Raw genomic sequence first — 22056 nt, 5'->3', positions numbered from 1 at the left:
TGCTTGTATAAAAGAAGACAAAAGGGCGGACCAACAAATTAGTTGGCTGATAAATTGGCTGAGATTTTCTTAATTTTGGGGGATCGCTGATTGGCCGATGTTTTCATGGATTCGTCACTCTCCCTTTTTGGTCTTCCTCAAGAGAGAGGGGTGATTGACTGCCTACCAGTACAACTATAGTCAGCCCATTGTTGCCATCTTAGCAATTTTGATGTTATGTTTGGCAACTTTTCAGATAAAAAAAAAATGGTATCAGCCAAATTTGGCAAACAGTCGGTGCTTGGCCAGCAAACTGCAATCGGTGTGCCCCTAAGACAAATGCATGCCGCACTTTTCAGTTTTTGTCCTTATTTTGTGGCTCTCTTCTTCAGCTGCACGAGTGGACATAAAGCACAGCCATAAAACATTACTGTCTGTGGTTGTTGCATGACAAAATCCCAAAAAAAGTGAAAGTGATATGAATCCTTTTTCCAAACCATTTATCTTAAGCTATATTTCCTCCTGAAGAAAAGCTTGAGCTCTGAAAGCGATCAGCGTTTAAGGTGACCTCCGTCTGTCTCTGTCACTTTGTACCGATGCTGCTCTCAGCCGCTGCTGATGATGCCAGCGTATTTACACACCTGCCAGCACCGAATTGTTTTGTCAGCAGTTGTTGTGAACAAGTCGTGCCCACTGCTGGAAGCCGGCTTGACAACAATTGATAAAGTAAAAATAAAAGAACAGACAAAAAAAAAAACGTTCAGCCTTTCCTTCCATGTCGACCATCTTCACTTCCTCCTCTTTTGCAGCGTCTCCTTCCTGTTCTCTTCTCCATCTCCTTTTGATCTCTGGCTCTCCTCTTTTCCTCCTCCCCTTCCTCTTTCTCTCCACACTTTTTTTTCCCCTTTGCCCCCGTTTTCTGTACTCCCAACCTGCCACTCCCTCTCTGACTTGCTTTGTTTTTTGCTTTTTTTTGCTGGCTGCCACTGATTCAGTACAGATGAGCAGAGAGCCTAAAGTTAGCAAGCCCCACCCCCCAACCCCCCGTCCCCGTTTGCCTCTGCGTCTTTGGGCGCCGTGTTGTTTGTGTTGCGGGGGCGGTAAGGGATGCTAATTAACGTGAAAATTGTTTGCTCGCATTTGCTCCGACGTTCTCCGTTTCCTAATCTCGCCTTCTCACCGCGAGCTCCGGTTCTCTGTGCGCCGCTGCTCCCCCGCGGGGACAGATGAAGGTGGTGCCATCCTGTTATCTGCAGCACCAGCAGAAACTCTCTCTCTCTCTCTCGCTCCTCACCCCTCCCAGCTCCACAAGCCTCCGCCAGCCGCAAAAACAGATGCACTAAACATCCGCGTTAACAGCGCACAGATGCATTCGCATATTCACACCCAGCTGTCCAGCAGCTTCATACCGCAGCTCTGCAGTTGTTGGAATTGAAATGCCACTTTGGGGAAAGAAAGGGGAGCCAGAGTCAGGAAGTATGGCGAACTTCTTATGAAATATTTCACGAAATGAACATGAATTTCGCTTTTTGTTTTAGATGCTAAAAAAGCAAAAAATAAAAAATAAAACAAAAAGCCCCGGAGAATTGTTAAAAAAAAAAAAAGCAGTAGAAATGTTTTCCTACACTTTTTTCCCCTCTCACTTCCCACCAGCTCAGACTGAAATTTAAAAAATGATTGCTAACGTAAGCACGCTTTGAAGTAATAAGTGACCTGAATGACGAATTTCTTGATGGCGTAACTCCACACTGCTTGAAGGAGGAATCCACAAGAGCAAAATGCTACATTTTAACAATGCAGCCCCACAGTGGAAACGTTTGACCTGTTCAAGCTTCACTTTTTGCTACTTTAAAGAGGAAGTTTAGTTTTCTAAATAGTTTTTCTGTACAGATATGACACAATTTGCTAAAGATGCAAATTAAATCCGTCTAATTATAGAGACACATAGAGGGGTGCTAATACATCGTTTGTTTTGGCCAGCAAAGTTTGACTTTACTGTACAACTTTTAAAATAAAATTATATTTAATGTAACTGGATCTTAAAGAAAATGTTTAATCTGAGCTGCTTTGAGCCAATCTGAATCCTGTATACCTGGAGAAATAAATCGGATTTATTTGATGATACTGCAGATGACATTTGTTTCAATTTGAGGCCAGATAATTAAAGAGAATTGAATTCAAATGCACCGACTCTATTTCTGTTTACCTGGTTCTGTTCCGGTATCGACTGATTGGTGGTCCAGAGGGAGAACAAGTTTTACTTTTAATCAGCTTAATTTAGAAACAAAAACCAGTAAAAACTCTTGAGTTTTAACAAGTTTAGCACTGGAACAATCAATGGAGCTGCGTTCAGAGTCACCGTTTTTCAGGCAGGTGTATAAATGCAGTTTGTGACGCCAATCTGAAACCTGGTCAGGTTTTTTAACTTCACTGGCTTTGTCCAAAATCTTTTCTTAAATAACATATATAAATCCTATGAGTAGGGTTGTTTTAAACACATCAATATTATCATTTAACAAGCTCTTTTTTTAACAGTGGCTGTTGTTTCAAACGGCCGTTACTGCTAGTTATTATTATTATTATTGCTATTTTGATTGAACCAACTGGCTTTTCTAAATTCTTGAAACATTTAGTGCAACTACTGTTCACAGCACTATTTATAAATGCAGATTGGGTTTAGAAATGCTGGTGACCATTTATAAAAAGTTGAGCTACTAAAACAGCTTTTATAGATTTGATTAGCAATATTAGAAACAACTGTTTGCAGGTGGTAATAATAGAAACGCGTGGATGTGTCCAGTCTAAATCAGACAGAACATCAATCATTATCTAGAAGATAACCTGATAGTCTGCTAGAATCAGTTCAATTACAGACCAAAATTTATTACATTTTCAGTTTCTCTGCTTTGTTTACAAACTGCACTGTGTCAAACGATCCAAACCATTAAAAAACCTCTTCCCTTCCCTTCCTCGCCTGTGGGGGCGCTGCACCAAGAACCTCTGAAAAAACACTGAGTAAAACTTCCTTTGTCACAATATGCAAACCAAAATGGAGTTGTGTGTTTTTATTGGTTGGAGGATTTCTCTAAAAGAGACCACAACTCCATTTCTCCATCTAACGTGAGACACGTGTTTGTTCTGATTGTATCTACCCATAATTCCCTGCGTTACAGCCCGCTTCCTGCTTTTAGAGCGGTGTCTGGCCCACTTGGCATTCACAAATGCATTCTAACCTTTCACTTTAGTTCACTTTAGTTGAACAAAGACCTGAGTTTTCAGGTTCAGACACATTCACACCTCCCCATACAAACTGGACTTTCTAGGCAAACAAACTGGAGTTTGATTAAAGTTGAAACCAATCTTATCCACCGATGAGCTTTGGAACAAAATTACATAAAAGCATTTAAGATCCTGCTCAGAAAAGGGGCTCTAGCCCTTCTAACGGAGGATTTTTTTAAAAAAAAATTGTAAACTATGATTAACAGTGTATAACCTTGTAAAAAAACAAAAAAAAACAAAAAAAAAACAAACTCTCTAACTTCTGTCCTGAGATTTGTTTCTCTCTCTGATTGAGGCATCAGGATAACAGAAGCTAAGAGTGTCTGAACTATTGTTCCAGAACAATCACCACATGTGGGGCCCAGTGTGTTTACTCACTGAAACTGGGATTTAACCTTGTAATAGCGGGTACTGCGCCGCAGCCTGATGGCCCAGAAAATTTGCCGTCCCCCGAGATCCGAGCGCCACATCTGTGCTGCGTGTACGACTAATATTAAAATAACTTATGCTTTCCAGTGGGCACTTCCACCCCTCATTTATTTTTTGGTGCATGACAGCTCCTCAAGTACATGCGAGGCCCTTCAGTTGACACGGCAGCGCTCGGGTTTTAGCGTTCACTCTCATTGTTATGCATCGTTGCTACAGCCTGTCAGTTTGATCTTTTCATTGCGTTTGTTTGATTTAAGAAAAGGAAAAAAAGAAAAAGTAGAAGCTTCAGCGTTCGTCTGTTATCCTTGTCTTATCAGGTCACTGACAACATGCCTTTTGCACCTGCAGTGACACGACAGAACGGCTCACCGCTCGTGGGAATCGGCAGCGCTGGAAAACGACTTGCACATTCGGATCAATTATTGAGATCCAGCAGACATTTAAATCTGACTGCTCGAGTCAAACTGCAGCGCGTTACCGCGGCGGTGGAGAGAGCGACTTGCGCATTTGGTTTCTCCACAGCAGGAAGATGTCGTTTCGGTTCGGGACGAGGCATTAAGAGAGGCAGCCAGTCGACTGCCCGACCCATAACCGAGTCGGGGTTGATGTGTGGGTGGCTGAGAATCATTGATATTAATGAGTCATGCCTCCGCCATCAAGACGATTTAAATTCACCCCTCGGAGATATTTGACTTGAATTTCCATGAAGAAAAGCTTCCACTTCGGGCTAATTTTTTACCCTCTGTGTCAGGAATATTTGGTCTGTTAGATTTTCCAGGTCACCAGTTTGCAGCATTTCCATCCTTTTGAATGTCTTTAGAAATAAATTGAACAGCAATTTTTTTTTTCTGATCTTCAGTTTTTGTAAAGCTTTGAACTACGTGGTGCTAATTTTAGCTGATTCTGATTTCTTTTTAAGAGTGAAATCATAAAAAGATTTTTAAAAAAGCATTGAAAATATTTTTTCTTGTTTTAATCCAGTGTAAATTTAATTTAAATGAAATATATTTTTTTGTCCATCCCAAAGAGAAATTAAATGTTTTAAACCGTATCATCCAAAGAGTTGTGACTGGTGATGCTGTGGGCCGTCATGCAACAAATGAGAAGAGGCCGTCCGACAGAAGATGTGCTAATCATCCAGGTCCTGCTCAACAGTAGCCATGTTTTCTTTACAAATGTGTGCAAAACTTTGTCAGGATTCCGCAAATGTTGGAAAAAACACACAAAAAAGTGTTACCATTGCAGATTTTCGAAATGAACCAATTTTGATCATAGCTCTAGAACTTTTCTCGAAAAACACTTTTTTATTATTTTTTTAATTGCAGTATTTCCAATAAATTTCAGGATGTGAAATTGTGTAATAATATGGTGAATGGAAACGCAGCCAGACACGATATTCCACAGTCCTGGATGATGCCATCAGTTGTTGCCACGCATTGCTAACCCATTTCATTTGATTTTGCTGCTCATCTGTAAATCTCTGTCTTTAAATCTCTATCTTTAAATGTTGAAAGTACCTTTCAACATTGTTATGCGCATTTTGAAGTAGAAAAGATTGATTGAAACGACCAAATCCCAAATAATTTCCTCAATTTTGTAAAAGAAGGTTTTTACGCCTGATTGAGACTTTTTTTTATTTCCTGAAAAAGAGTTGATGTTGCATGGACCAATTTGCTGGTTTGCAACCTCTACATCTTGTTTATTACATGTGCAGCATCAACATCTGACAAAATTACTCTTAACTTAGCTAATTCACTCCAAACGAGTGGATGAGAAAAAACTCATACTTGGCATTTTCTTTTTCTTTTTCTTTTTTTGTGACATTTTAAAAGATGCTTAAAATTCACATGGCAGTTGGCTGGAAACATGGCTAGAGAGACATTGGAGTTGGATACGTTATCCTCCTTCTCTTACTTCTCATTGGTCCTTCACCATAAATCCTCCTTTTCAGTTTCGTGTTTTTGAAGTATTGCTTAAGAAAAGATTGGTGGAAACGGCAAAATTCAAAGTAATTTCCTCAATTTTGCAAAAATTGAGGATTAGTAGGATTAATGCTAATTAGTAGCATTAGTAATGCTACTAATTTCCCCTCTAGTGGAAAGAATGCTGACCCCATGATCAGGAATTGTAGAATGTGAAGTTTATATTCATCTATCAAAATATTAAGTGAATCCATAAATTTATTTGACAAAAAAAGCAAAGCATTACCCTGTTCTTTAGCCCTAAAGCATGTCTTTTTTCTTTATTTAAAAAGTAGACCTTGGGAATGAAAGTCAGGCGTTCTTGCGCAGTAATGTATCAGATGTTAAAAAAAATAAAAAGAAGAAGAAGAATCTTAGAGTATGCACAATCTGCTCAGTGTTTTCTCCACATGCAGCCTTGATTATGTCCAAGTGTAAAAGAAAAGGCTGTTTTTATTTCCAAGCAGAGTCTCCCTCAGAGTGATGTCTTAAAGTGATTAATAATGAAAAACTGCTGTGCATGTAAACAGCCTGAGTGTTCAGTGGGCTCTATAAAGCATTTACCAGCTTGCTTTTCCTTGCTGTGTGCTCAGTGCGGTACTGTAAGTGTCACCAGAAATGAATCATTCATGCTAACCATCATGCACTGGATGACGCTTCACTAGACACATTTTCTGCTGGGCCTGTTTCTAAAGTGGTGGTATTTATGTAAAGTTGACTTTTTTTTTAGCTTTACATCATGTCGTCGTGTTATTCCCTCTTCAAAAACAAACCTGGAGTGTTGCTTTGATTCTTTCATTCATGTTTGAGAAATCCTTGAACCATTCAGGGATGCCTAAACGCTGCTTCTCAGAAAGCGCTGCCCATTTCCACAAAAACGTGCCTCACAGAGCGGCCCTCCCGTGCAACCCCAGCCTCTCAGCTCCTCCAGACTAGCCAGCAGCAATTGGCAAACCCTTTTTGGAACTGCACACCTGCTGAGCTACTTCAGTCCCACGCTCCTGAGAACAGCATAGCACTGTTGTGACGACATGCTGAAGGCTCAGTGTCGGGCAGAGTAGGAGCTTCTTAAAGAGACAGAGGCCAATTTTAAGGCATCAAATTGTCAAATTTCTGAAGGCAACATAGGTACTAGATTGTGCTACACAATTGACTGAACACCTGCCTTTTAATAGGTCTGTTATGTTGACCACTAACAAATAACTGTTCACAAATTGCAGCTAATTATTATTTTACTTGTTAATTTATGATTTGTCAAATTAAATTAATAGGTGGTGATGCTGCTTATTATTTCCTAGGTTTTAGTCTTAGGTTCCTGCTTATTCCACAGATGTAAAGCCAGACATAGTTGATTGTCGATAGTTGAGGCACATGAGGCTGATCTACGGAAGAGAGTAAGAGCCTCGGTTGACAAAAAAAAAAAAAATTTTGCTCAGAATTGAGGGGGAAAAAAGTCAGAATTCTGACTTTTGATCTCAAAAGACTAAAATCAAAATTCTGAGGGAAAAGTCTGAATTCTTTCTTCTTTTCAGTGGCCCTAATCCTCTTCCCTGCTGATCTCATTATAATGAACATAAAATAAATAAATCTGTAGCAGCAATGCTTTATTTTGCAGAACCGTTGAGTCGGTCAAAGGTGCGGCTCTCTGCGGAGGCGCAGGCTGCGTTTCGCGGCAGCGGCCTTCTGCAGCTGCAGGTTTCGGCAGCCGTGAAGTGCTCTGACGACTCACTCAAGAAAAAGAACGCCGCTCAGCTTGGGACTAAATCGTGATTGTTTCCTGTTGAAAGTCGGTGAAGTGGAACAGAAGAAATTACCATTTCATTTTCCGCCCACGGACACGTAAAATTACTGCTGCTGAATATAATCAAGGAAAACTCTGCGATGTTATGGCAGTTTGGAACGCCAAAGGGCTGCATCGATATGTGTGTGTGTTGCTTAGGTGTATCCCTTCAATTTGGTTTACACACACAGAAACACACACATGCACTCAATTGTCATCTATACATAGGAGGCAGATGGATATTTCGGGTTGCAGTGTGACCTTCAGGCTATAGGAATGTTCCTCCCTCTGTCACACACGTTACATTGACTGGCTTTTCCTTTAAATATTTCTACTGCTGCCTGCATGAATGAGCGAGGTGAGGCGGGTTCAATGCAATCAATTCCAGATGTCAGATTAAACTATAACCTGTTAACTAACGCCGAATCGCTCTATATCATTTTCCCGTGGCATTTGTTTTCATCGAATCATTATGGAGCTGAAAGCTTTTCTGGCCTCAAACTTGGAGGGAGATCAATCACAGGAAATTGGCTCAAAGGGAAGTGACATTGACCCCGGCTGTGACTCGGCGGCGCCGTGCGCACGCGTGCACAGACGGGTCTAATCCCCCGTCCCTTCCACTATGTGTTGGTGTTTGTACATAAACGTCGTTCAGGATTAGTGTCACCGGCGCCGTCGACAGGCTGGGAGGCGGGTGATTGACAGCGGGACAGAATGTGGAAGACTCTAGGAGTGAATATAAATCAAAGCCATGATTCAATATCAGCCTGCTTTTCAGGAGCTCTACACAAAGAATCCATAGGAAAGACTGAATCTGGTTATGGATTATGATGTTGACCTCTTTTCCACCATCTGTACTCCTTCCAGCTGCATTGTTCTTTAGGGTGTTTTCACACCTAACACTTCTGGTCTTTAAATGGAGTGGAGTGCATTTCACCCTTTAGCCCTGACCTTTTGTGCAGGTGTGAATACAATCAAGGGGTCCAAACAACCGGACCGCTTTCTGACGTAGTCTCAGTCTGCTTCCAAACCATTATGGTAAGGTTCGCCTTTGGTGTGAAAATATGCATCTTTTTGGATTTTATGAGCCACTGTTGCTAGGCATTATGGTAAAACGAGCAAACCTGCGTCACATGAGCTGCACTTGACACTGAAAATGGTATTGCTGCTGTAATAACAGCACAAATGTCCACAAGCAGGACTTCTGGTTGTGGACAGTCTATAGACTCTATAGACTATAGAGTCTATAGTTTTTCCAGGTCTGTGATGTGTGCTGCCCCCCATATTTCTGTCCAATGGAAGCAATGAGCTACACCCGTGTAGCTTTGTTTACAAATTATAGTCCTCTTGCAAAAAAGCACAACGTGAAAGCAAAACACACTGACTGAAAAAACTGAAGTTAGCTTTCAGTCTGGACCAAACAAGCAGACAAAGGGACTTTCCTGGGTTAAGTAGACCCTTAAAGACTAGATCTCACCACTATGCACTTCTTTTTAATGTCTCTGTTTGTAGCTGATAAATACAAATTAAACACTTGTTGGACAGAGTACAGGTGATAGATTTAAACTAGAACTAAAATATCAAAAGAGATACGGAAGTAAATTCCTAAGGTTGCTTAAAGGCGACCCAAAGGTACACATCAAGACCCAAAGGTACACATCAAGACCCAAAGGTACACAGCAGTCAAGACATCAAGGATCAGTAATTCAGTCATACAGTATTTCAGGATATAAGGATTTAAATGAAGTGATTAACCTGTCTAGGCTGAACATATCTGCGACGATCCAACCAAATTTGCTGTACCGTAATTCTGTGACACTGCGCTATATGAAAAATTCCAATGTTTCTGAAAGGGGAGACGTTGCACATTCCAGCCAATATCTGGTTATTACAGTAATTTCACTCCCACCGTAGCAGGGAGGGAAATTAATCTGAGGGGCGCTCTTTTAACCTTAAGACGACGGGCTGCTGGATGAATGACTGCCCTCGCACCCAACCACCAGGCTCAGCAGGTTTTCTGGGGGAAACCTTGAGTTGAGGGTTATCACGTAAGAAGGTTTGACCATTTTGTGGTTGCTGGGCAGAGAAAGAAATGTAAAACAAATCCTGGACAGTTCCCTAGTTTTCATCTTATGTTGATTCCTTCTCAGGTTTCGATTCTTGTGATTTCTTGTTTTATCTTAGATTGATAGTTTTGGTCTGTAAGAGAGAAAAGTTAACTCTAAAGTTTGATTTCTATGGCATCAGATGTAGCTAGCAGCTTTCTGCCGCAGCTTCTCTCTTTGCTCTACAAACTTGATAAATGAGACATGGGCAAATCTTATTTGTATAACTGTCAATATTCTGGAAGCCAAGCTGCCAAGCTTTCCCTTTTTTGCTTCAAATACTAAGTCTCACACAAACCCTGTGTTGTTTGCTCTAAGCTGCTTCTTTCTGGTGCAGACTGACAAACTCGCTCTCTCGTCCCCATGGGACACCTGAGAGAGGAGGAGGGGAAAAAGAGAGAGAGAGATGGAGAGGCCCTGAACATGCATCAGAACCTTCCTGTCTGTCCTAAGGGGCCTCTCCAGGTGCTTGACTTCCTCTGCTGCCAGTGCTGTGCCAGAATCTCTCCTCTCCTCCTCTATCAGCTTCTCAGTCTTTTATTTCTTCCCCTTGTGAATCTCTTTCTTCTCTCTCAATCTTTATCTACACATTTGCTGCTCCAAAACTGCTTGTATGTTTTCCTCATCCGCTTTTCCCTTTCTGTTTGCTCTGTCGTTTTTATACCCTCCTCATCTTATCCTTCTCTTTCTGTCTCCTTTTCTATTCTTATCCCTTTTTACTGTTTTCTTCAACTCCCTGTTTTTTTAGTGTCTGACATCATTTTCAGGTTGCAGGTAGCCTAAGAAGTACCTCACGGCTCAGTCTTTGTTCTGATTGGTCCAAGAGTCTTTGGCTGTTTAATAATCAATGAGCAGGACCACTTTGTTCGACTTTAAGCTTTCACTCTCTCCTCCTCACCGGAGTTGACGGTAGAGCACAGGGAACATGTGCAATCATGGCCAAAAGTTTGGGCGGTGATGCAGGTCACCTTTGTGACTGATTTACAGTCTCGCTGATTTTCTAAAGCTCTGACCCATTTCAGCCATTTTTTAATAATAATATATGAAGACGATATTGGAAGACCGTTCAAAATACTTTTTATAACTTTTTATATTGTCCTGTAAAAAGGATCCCCATCTATTTGTGCTTTAATATTTGGTGGTTTCACTGAAACCACCAAATGTGTGTGTTAATTGTAGACCATATTTAAAGTATTCAGAAGAAAATGCAGCTGGGGAAACGTAATTACCTAGATGCAGTGCTGCTTGACATGCTATTGGCCGGCCTTTGCATAGCAGCCAATCAAGATTGTTATGCAAAGGCTGCTTGGTGCTGATTGGCTGAGATAAGGAACACTGTGGATGTTACCTGCTAGTGTAGAGCCAAGATAGTTACCAGTGTGTGTAATAATGCATATTAAGGTAGTTTGAACTATTTGAATCTGCAGTTCAAAGCATTTGTCGAGGTGGTCAAGCATTTACAGATTTCAGTTATTCTCTATTCTCTTGTTTTCTGAGCCTTTTCACCTTCTGTCTTGAAGAAATAAGCAAAGCTGACTAAAAATAATAAAGTGAAGATGGAGGACATCTCTTCACTTGTTAGTTTAAGAATACCAGCGGTCCACTGAACTATCTTTGAAGCTGTAAAAAATAATAATTTGACTTCAAATTTTTAGCGGTCTTCAGGATCTCATAGAGTACTTTTTGATTACAAAAGCGTTTGCTTTTTTCTTGTTTTTCTCATGTCAGCCACCAGGCAGTGCTGAAAATCAATTGCTCAGTAAATCTCTTAATGCAAATTTCTTTTGCACACTGTTTGGTTTTTAAAAGTTTGCCTGAGTACATGTGGAGAGCTTTATTAGCTTTAGGAGTTTCTGTGTTTTAGCTAACTTCATTTGAATTCAGTCAAGCCATCAGGACAGATGAAGCTGTGAAAAAATACAACAAAAGTCACTCGTAACCTACTGAGCTCACTGTTGGCTGAAAAGGAGAGTCAGAAGTTACTATGACTGCTGGAGATGAGCACCTGCTAAGTTACGAGGGTATAGACGATTGAAAACGTTTGAATCTTAATTGTAATTGTTTTTCAGAATATGTTAAATCGTTAAAACAACTATAAAAATGTTAGTTACAAAGCAAAATGTTTCATTTCCCAAACTTTCGGCCATGACTGTATGGTGCCAAGACTCTCTCGTTTCCCTACAGCGAGGTATCTTCCTTTTGCTTGTTCCCTTCTTTGTCACTGAGCACAGGTGTTTTCAGACCTTTGCTTTGTGGAAATGAATGTTGGCAGTGTGGGACTAGGAAAAGAAAAGCTTTCACAATCAAACTTGATCCTCGGACTAAACTGCACTTCTCCTGCAGCACTGTTGGCTGCAGGAGAAGTGCAGCCAACAGTGCAACAGCAAGAAAAAAAAATGTCTGAATCCCATATCAAAGACCTCCTGTATCTTCACTTTATTTTTAGTCAGCTTTGTTTATTTCTTCAGAGTAGAAGGTGAAAAGGCTCACAAAACTTCATCTTTTTTTCTTTTTACTTTAAGGAAAGCAATTTATGAAAAATTTACTTCAAAATCCTCATTGTCCCTCAGAAGCTTTTTTTGTCTATTTATTGCAAAAATTCCTGTTCCAGTGTTTTGTCTTTGTCATGTTAGCATGTCCCCTAGAATCTGACATCTTGGGCAGCCAGTGCTTTTTGGGCACCAAACTTAAATTTTTTTTAAGCAAGATTTCATTCGGAAAGTAAGAGTCAATCAGTTCATCACAGTCTATCTGGAATTGCTCAGTCCCAACCAGACTGGGTAGATGCAATCAGGAAGGATTTGTTTTCAACTCTTTCCTAAGATTTCCAGTATAATTGAGATCTAGACTTTGAATGGACCATTCTGACACATGAATAAGCTTGTATTTTGTATTTTCCTGACACACATTGCGATTTTGTAGCACAGTCAAGTAGCCATGTTACCTTAAGTTGTTATGAAAATGCTGTATATATATCAAACATAACTTAAAAGAAGTTTGACTTCATAATTTGACACCTTACAATTGGACTCTGTCTCTTTAAGAAGCTCCTACTCCTTCCTGTCATCACAACTTTGCTACTAAGCTTTTAGGCACCCCTGAATGGTTGCCATGGGAGATTCAAGGATTCCTCAAACATGCGTGAATCAAGTAACACTCCAGATATGTTTTTGATGAGGAAATAACATTGTAACATGATATAAATCTCAAAAAAGTTGAATGAAAAAACTTTTCCAGGCCAAAAAGATAAGTTCCAATTAAGAAGCTGTTTTTAAGCCAAAACAGTTTTTAGGTATAAAATCTCATTCACAACAAATCATCTGTAACCAGGGTTGGGAATGTTGATGCAATCAAATAGAAACGAGTCCAGTGAGATGATGCTCTCCACTGGGCGGCAGATCGCTGCCTCTCTAGTCGTGAATGAAAACATGTTCGGACATGCTGGTTTTTGTTTCACTCCGTCTCCTTCACCAAACCTAAACGAGATCCCCTGTCCACCTTCCCACCTCCGAGCCCAGCAGAAGGAGGTAAACAAAGCGTCTGAAGCTGCGTGGATTACACAGCCATTTGTATTCTGCTGTGTCTTCTGTCCTTGTTCTATTCCAGGTAGTTAGGCTTTCCATGAGAGGTCCCGCCTATCTGCAGGTGCTGCAGGGTTGATGACAGGAGCAGGGTGTCGAAGAGGACCTCTGAGCAGCCGCTGCTGCCGGCGCACGGTTCAGTGAACAAAACTTATCAGCCGCGGTGAAAATGAAGCGGCGCTTGGCCAGTGAGCAGGTTTCATTTGCCACCCCTGGAGTGAACGCCAGCAGCAGCAGGGAGGATTAGTATGCAGCTGGCTTCGGACAACACAACCGGTGTGTCGGTGTTTGCCCTGTGGCTGTTGTCTTGCTGTCAGGTTAGCCAATGACACGTCAGAGCTCACCTCGCTGGCCTAAGCAGCCTGTGGCAATAATGCACTTCCTCTGGCTCCATTTCCACTCTGCAGTCTGCCTCGGAAACAGTCGGTATTCATCATTTTTAACCATATTTGATTGTGACAGGTTTACACATATGGCCTTTTTTTGCCAACTGTTTCCTTCTTTGCTTAATAAGAACTAAACCAGATTTCACTTCACAACCATTTAAAGATGATGCTAAGATAAACTCAGAGTGTTCATGAAAACACTGCTGTAGTGAGATTCTGGTGTATTAAATTCTCAGTAACAGAGTTTTGAATTACATCATTACCAACACTGCTGCATATTTAAATAGGCAGAATTATGTAGAATTGACTTGTTTTGAGCTTACATTATGTTGTAATGTTATTTCCTCATCTAAAACACACCTGGAGTGTTTCTTTGTTTCTGTCATGCATATTTGAGAAAGCCTTTAATCTCCCATAGCAACCACACACTGGTGCAAAAGCTAAAGCTCCTCCTCGGAGCTGCAGTTTCCAAACTTCAGCATTGCACAGCAGCCCTTCCCCATGACTCTCCCTCTCAGCTCCTTCAGACTGGCCACCAAGAACTAGCAAACACCTACCCTAATGTTAGCAAATACCTAATTTGCTAACATCGAGGTAGCAACAATGGTAGTTACCCCTTCAGACTGTTGCTAATCTGAAGGAGCTGAGTTACTAGCTCCTGAATTACTGAAAGGTTACTAGAGGAGTGAAGTTGTGACGAGTTCCTGAAGGTGGAGTTTCATGAGTTTAAGGAGCTTCTTAAAGAGACGGAAACCCAATTTCAGGGCTTTAAATTACAAAGTCAAATTTCTTTTCAAGTCATATTTGACATTTATAGCATTTTTATAACAACTGAAGGCAACATAGTTACTTGATTTTGGAATCACAAATGGCACTATGTGCCTGGACAATACAAAATACTTCCCTTTTAATGCTGGCTGCGTCCAGAAGGTTAAAGGTTTTACATGAGTCAGATACATCTGAACAATAAAACATCAGTGCCTTTTTATTTCCAGCTAGGTGTGATGATACATCCCAGTCATTAGACAGGAGGGTACATTAAGTTTTTGGTTTTCAAAAACTAGAGTGAAGGTTTGCTTTAATAAATATGTAACCAGGTTATTACCTTGTATACCAGTTTTGACTAGAACCATTTATGCTTGTCTAATTCCAAAGAAAGTATTGAAAACGGTCCCTTTTGTGTCTCAAATAAATCAAATGAAGTTTTACTAAACCATAGAAGTGGCTTAAACAATCTCTGTATCATTATCCATTTCATGGTTGAGTCTACTTTTTTTTATATTTTGCTCAAACAGACTGTATTTATTAAAAAAAACCCTTAGGGCTAATGGGAAGCTGCTAAACAGAAACCAACTATAGCATTGATACAAACTACCCAGTCACGGTTTTCTGACCATGCTGAATCAGTTGTGTCCTGTGTTACTTTACTTATCTTTTCACTCATAATGCTGCCTCACAAACATTATAAAAGTAATGGAGGTTTCCTTTGTAACCCACTCTTTGTTTTGCTGACTCTGTCAAGTTAGGATGCTGCTCTTACATCCTAACTCCAGTCAAAAAGGCATCAAGTTGGGGACTTTGTCCTTTCTTGCTTCAAAATAAGATTCTAAAACAAAGAATCTTATTTTGACCTGAGACAGTAATCGTCAATAATCATTCCCAAAGTTTTATTTTGTTTCCATTTTGGTGTTATTTTGGTTGGTCACTACAACCATAACAGCAAATCTGATCTACCTTGACATAGAAGTGCTTTACAACAAGATTGATGAAACAAATGCTGCATTACCTTCATGTACCGTCAACGTTGCTGTTGGAGTAGTTGCCACATTAAAGAGCAGGAACCTGCTTTCCATTCACCTGTCACTGTCAAGGGTCTGAGGCTGTTCATCACCAGTCGTTAGCACTCCAGCTAAGGAAGTTTGCCGGTGGAAGTGGATTTATTTTAGGCACTGTGGGTATTTTTCTTCAAACTGAACCTTGGAGTGCTTTCAGTCTACTTGTCGGCTACCTCCGTGCTGCTTTAGAAAAGGCATGAAAACACAGCATTTGAGACAGATCTCTGCAGTGAGTGGTGGGTGTTGCTGCCCTTTGGGCTACTAGCAGCAAGATCAACCCTCTGCAGAACCGACAGAAATCTGAACACTATAATCTGATGTTTTGGCACCGAAATTCTTAAAGTCAAAAGATGTTTTCCGACTTATAAAGCGAGGTTTTCGAAATGAGAATGTGGGTGAATATCGGCAGCGTGTTTATTGTGGTACTTAACAGAGACAAAGATTATATTTAAACCTCAGATTTTTTTCCGTGAACTCTCTCTGTGGCTGTCACTTCTGTGATTTATGTCGGTGCATTTGAATCAAAGAAGCAAGGTGTGATTGTCACAGGTGGTTGCACAGAGACAGCGGAGGCCCGTAGCTGCTCATCTCTGCTCCATGTGGAAGCGTGAGATGTCGGTGTAATGGGAAGGTGAGATCTGAGGCGCCGCAAACTAGGCTTGTTTTCTTTTTGGAGCTTGAGATTTAATGAGGTGCGCGACCTGGTCTGTCTGTTTGTGTCATCCTTACGGTGTTCGCCTCTATATGTTTCTGTCCTTTGATCTGTCTTTTGTTTCTTTGTCTTTTTACATTGTCAATAATTTTCTGTTTTCATCTCTCATCTGCTGTGAATCTGTCGGTTATTTCTACAATCATTATTCCTAATTTTTACCCTCTCTCCGTTTTTTTCGATTGCTGTCTTCTCTCCCCCCCTCTCCCTTACGCTGCTAAGAAGAGAAGCACATCTTTGATGTGAGTTTCATTTCCATTCATGTTGATCATTCATCAGCACAATGTCGCTCTTGAAGCAGTGAGCAGAGAACCAGATCAATAAGACGACTGAATGGATGGATCTCTTGAAGAGTTCTCTTCAGCCGAGGGAGAAAAAGGGAGTTATTTTTTTATTTTCAATGGATGGCTCCTTAAAGAGTCACTCGAATTGGGGGTGTGTGTGTTTGGGGGTGCAGGTGAGGGTGCGATGAACGAGGATCTTAAAGCATTACCTTCAATACCAGAAACAGGAGAGGCATTTATATTGGGGTTGTTAATCTTTGGAGAAAAGTCTGCCTCACTAGAAAGTAAAAAGATGTTCCGCTTCAGCGTGGGAGTTTCTAATTAAATACACCTCAGAAAGCCTGGAAAGTCTGTTCATGTATTGCATTTGAGCGGAGAAGAAAAGCCCAGTAAACACTGAAGGGAAAAGAAGAAAATCACAGCCCATTAGCCTGTTTCTACTACATGCCAATAACAAGAAAAGTTTTTTTTTTTTTTTCTTTTTCACCGGTTGATACAACACATCTTTGTAGCAGTCCGGTGGCCACCTTAAATTCATCCAGTGGATTGAGTTTTTTGTGCATTTGCTTGAAACTTCAACCTCCTTTTTTATTCCCAGTTAATCAGCCAGTTACTGATATAGTTAAATTTTTGAATCACTGATTATAAGAGGTTCAAAAGTCGAAAAAGTAATAGTAATTTCAGCAAAGCTGAAACACCACCACATTCTCTGAATGCTGTTTTGAGGTTAGAAAAATATAAAACCCATTACCTGCATCAATGACCCTATGGCAGAGTTTTTTAATTTGATGGTCAATTGTTAGATTTAATTGCAGAAATAATAAGACTTAGAAAATCTAAATCAGCAGACTTGGGAGGGGGACCTCTACTGCACAGTAAAACCCTGATCTTCACCGGCTGTCTGGGCTCCAGATGTTGGGGAGAGAATTGAAACCATGTCAGTGTATTTATTGAAGCTCATCTTTCAATTAACAGTGGTGTGCCCCAGGGCTGTATGCTCGCTTCTTCCTCTCCAAAATCTTTTCAGAGATTACTGTACCGATTTCCACTCTTACACAAATGACACTCAACTCTTTGTTTCAAACCCACTACATCACCACCCCACTCCCCCCTTCTTGACGTCTTGATTCATAACCTTCTCATACGTACTGTAAATGAAACTTAAATACTTTTTATTGGCACAAAATCCACAATCTCCAAATCGGTTAAATTTTTGTTGTATATCGACATCTCTACTGTTCTCTGTTACCCATAAGTCAAGAATCTGGGTGTTATCCTCGACACCAACCTCTTTATGGCTTCTATTACTTACATAATCTCCTCTCCTCATCGTACTTTTTAGCCTTTGTTCATGATCTGTTCATATGATGTTCTTGATGTAAAGCAAACTTGAGTCTTGAAAGGTGCCTATAGATAAAATCTATTCTTTCCATCATTACTTAAAAAGTACTATTAAATTTCTGTAGAAATGTCATATCAACAGCATGTTGAGGTGCTTCTGATGCATATTAGCCAATTTGAATGACAACATGGTGTATGTTTTCATTACAGTGACAAATGTTATCACTGTACCTGCAGTTTTTTTTTGTTGATTAAAATCTCCTTCTGGAAACATCGAGCTGTCAAATTAGTTATGCTTGGCTCATTAGGACTTTTTGACTTATTGCTGAATAATAACCCATCAGATAATATAAGCCTGCAGCAACTAAAAGACAAACATTGTGCTCAGACTGTTGAAGACAGACCTACATTTTTTTTAGATTGCATAAGGATGCATGTTTGCATCCTTATGTATGTTTGTACCCTACATACCCTTATGTATGTATGTACCCTTGCATGTTTAAAGTGCAACTAAACTGCAAGTCAACTTTTTCTTTTTTTTGCTGATGAACTTTCTAAACAGGCCATTTACAGTTCTCTCTTTATGTTACTGTGTGAATTTTGACATTTTTGTGTAAATTTGTTTATTTCATAAATTTCATGGTGCTGGCCTCCTTAGGTTGAACGGTGCCTAAGTAGTTAATTTTTCCGATTGGTTACAGCGGTACAGTCACATGACACAGCCTGGGTCTGAAACGGTTTTATTCAGACACACAGCCTCACCTGGTGCTGAGTCGGAGTTAAAATAGCGATTGTGGCTGCGGCGAACATTGATTGATGGTGTTACTCTGCTTTGCAAATGTGTGATTTCTTCCTGTATGGCAACAACAGCAAGTACAGTGAAATGTCAAAAGGCTCAACAGAGTTTATGCTAAAATGTAATTTATGCTAAATCGGAAGTTATATTAGGAAGTTTAGCGTAAATTCTCTAAATAATTTCCGGTTTAGCTTGTGTATTTTGTTAACATTTCTGTATACCAACAATATGTCAAGATGCTCCGATATGCATGAACTGAAAAGGATTTTGATGGACTTTAGTCTGTGTAGGTGTGAGTACACAGCGTCCACTCTGTTTTTCGCTGTCATGGGAACACTGATGCTATAGTTGCTCTTTTGCCCTGTAACTTTACATCCAGGTAAAGGGAGACGCCGACTCAAAACCACCCAGGAATGAGAATAGCACACAGAACGATTTCCATTCCAATTAAAGCTGTTTTACCTGGAGTTGTTTAAACCGAACGCCCTACTGTGCCTTGCCTACCTCCTCTGCCTTTTTTTACCGGCCTGAACAGATGCTGCCTCTGTTTGACATTAAACACTTTCACCACATGTTGTGGAGCAGTGAAATCATCCACAGTTGTTTTACATACTGTACCTGTGAAGACGCTTCTAGTCGCGACTCCGCTGGAGTTCTCCTTTTGTCTACACAAAGCAGGTGGAATCTTTGAATGTTACATTGTTTGAGTGCTAGGATTGTCATAAAAAGGGCCTCTTAGAGAAACTTCTCCTAATTTAATAGTGGTATGATTGAGCTGATTTACAGTATTGTAAAACATTTTTCTGGTTATGATTCTCTTCATTGGAATTGGATGAAGTGGTTAGCTGCAGGCTTAACTTCAGCCGATTGCTTTTTAAGAACATAATTCGCATGCTGCTCCATAAACGTGTAGACGACGCAAAATAACTCCTCAGCCTCCCAGTTTTTGTCCCGTCCTCAATCTGTCTCCGAATTTCCTGCTCATCTATTCATCTCCCCACTTTTCCGCAGCTGCTTCCTGTCGCTCCTGCTGGTGGCCGCCGTGGTGTGGAAAATCAAACAGAGCTGCTGGGCGTCACGACGACGAGAAGTAAGTCCGAATCTTTTTATTTACTTATTTTTTTTAAGGAAATATAGATTTCCTCCTTCCCCTGGTTTGGGGGAAAAAAACAACCATCCCAATACATTTGTGGTTCTATTTATGTTTGATGCTGTGAAATTTCGGTTAAGCTGGATTTGTCTGATCAGTGTAAGAAGATTAAGCTCTGGTACTGATATCAAACTCCAGAGCAACTTTTGAACAAGTCTCTATTACCATGGATAATTACATATTAGCCCTGTCATGCTTTGTGATCACTACAGTGGATTGCTATTCAGAAGCTGTTATCTTGTGTTCATGCTGGTGTTATGGGATGTGTGCAGAAGCCACTCTAAACAACTCTGTTGCTGCTATGAGGTTTTACAAAATGGCAGGTCAAATTGTTGCAAGGGAATCACTCTTTTGACGCAAATAGCCAATCAGTAAACAACACTCTTCTGACATCACATGGTTGGAACCCCAGCAGAGCAATGTGATGCCACATCACTATTACCAGTGGAAAACCCTTACAACTGTATAGTGCTGAGTTGGTGCCATCTGTGAGCCGCTCTTCTTTCAGAACTGTTTTATTTCATCCCTGACCGGACTGCATAAAGTCACACCATAGCCCCTTAATTAGGATTTAACTAAGGGTATTTATTGCCCACATAGTTGCCCAGCATTACAGATGGCGTCATACTGACAGTCTAAACATAGTGGTGGTAGTGTGTTTGTTTTAGGGATCCTCACTTTCGACATTCCTTGGGGTTCTTTTTGGTCAGCAATGGTTTTTATTTAACCCGTACCTCTCCTGGAGGCCATCTTTGCCCAGTCTCTGCAGTATTTCAAAAGTTGTTCTGTGTTGTTTTTTGACCTCCTGGATAAGTTGCCTGTGAGCTTTTGGGGCAATTTGGCAACTTCTGGGAAAGTTCACTACTGTTTCATGATTTCTCCCTTTTGTGGAAATTTGCTCTCATTGAGGTTTGTGATGTTTTCCAGACTGATGGATGTGAATCACTTTAACTCCTTTTCCAGGGGCTTATCCGCTTCTTCTCAGTCAACCTTAGCCAAATTCTCCATTTACAGAATCTGCTTCTAAGTTATCTAATAATGTCTTAGTTTTTCGAATCTTCTAGCCTACTTTAAGTTCAGACAGAATGGTTTTATTTATTTATTTATCAAGCCTGGGTGTAACATTGAAACAAGTACATGTGGTTACTCCCTGTTAATTCATCAAATGACTAGGTGAAGAACTAACTTCATAAAGAATTGGATAGGCTATCTTCATCAGAAAATAAAATTTGCTTCTTTGAAAACATTTAGTAGTGACCAAAAAGGCTGCTTTTGCATTTGTCATTTGAATTTCTTTGTTGCCTCCACCTTCTAAAACTCTTAACGTCTTTTGTCTGGAGATGTGTGAAACTCTTTGACGGTACATTTTAAAAAAATGAATTTCAACCTTTTTTTCATGCTGAAAAATTATTGAAAAACAAACTTGACAAAAATGAAGATTAAAGCATTGATACAGGAAGTTGCAACTTTTGCTGTTCAATCTCGCATCAAGTCATTCACACCATTTTCTTTTACAGTCAGTTGACAGTTTTTTACAGAGACAATTGAAGAGAGGAAAAATAAAAGCTATTTACACAATGGTAGCTTATATCAGTCCCAAGAATGACATGTTAGTGAGTCACATCAGCTGCATGGAAACTAGGGTAGTTTAGGACAGGAAGTTAACATTTCATTTTTCTTATCTAAGCTCCCCAGAATGAAAATGGGGCATTTGATCTGATGACAGTCTTTCCGTCTTCTTCTTAAGCATCAAGCGATTGCCTGAACAGACGTTGCATTTCTGTCGCTTACGGTCTAAGATGAGATGATGTTTAATTTCTGCAGCAGAAATGTTTCTTTGTCTTTTAAATCAAAATAAAGCCATTTTACTGTCAGGCAGGTGAAGAAAAACCAAATGGATGTTTTCATTATTCCAGCAAGCTTCATTATTGCGATGGTTTCCTTTTCTGCGCTTTAGCAAGTTAAGACCAACTGCGACTTGTTTAGCATGCAAAGGTTGTCGCAACGATGAGCAGACGTTGCATTTCTGTCGTTTGTTTTAATGAGAAAAAACATTTAAATGAGGCATTATGTTTTGTATCTAATGCTCTTTTTATTGCTGTTTGGGATCCATAACTAAAACAAACAGTTGTTGTATCTTTCAAACACAATTTTGAAGCAGTCACCTTTATCCTTGAGCTTTTTGTGGATTTTGTGAATTTCAGAGCAGAACATTTCTGCATTGCTTAGAAATGTTAATCAAATGCTTGTTAAGGTGACCTCTGGATGTTTTCACTACCAATCTCAAGGCATTAAATGCTGCGGCGGTCATTGAAAATGATTTTGTCCAGCAGACATATTATGTCTTTCCAGAATAACTGCAACATTTTTGACCTGAGGGTTAAAAACTTGTATGAGGCTTCTAAGCATTTCAAGCATTTTTGAAGAATTGTACATGGCAG

The 22056-nt window shown here is 40.1% G+C and overlaps 1 protein-coding gene across 1 annotated transcript in view; it reads left to right on the top strand.

Moving 5' to 3' along the window:
• atrn (attractin) overlaps positions 1–22056 on the top strand; it is a 142750-nt gene that overhangs the window by 66358 nt on the left and 54336 nt on the right. The window contains exon 19 of the mRNA XM_016679927.1: positions 19477–19555. Within this exon, the coding sequence (XP_016535413.1) occupies positions 19477–19555 (79 nt within the window). The remainder of the gene's footprint in view (positions 1–19476; positions 19556–22056) is intronic.

Source organism: Poecilia formosa, unplaced genomic scaffold (assembly GCF_000485575.1).
Source record: "Poecilia formosa unplaced genomic scaffold, Poecilia_formosa-5.1.2 Scaffold226, whole genome shotgun sequence".
NCBI classification, from domain to species: Eukaryota; Metazoa; Chordata; class Actinopteri; order Cyprinodontiformes; family Poeciliidae; genus Poecilia; species Poecilia formosa.
Note: the sequence above shows the minus strand (reverse complement) of the source record. Positions and strands in the feature narration are given on the sequence as shown.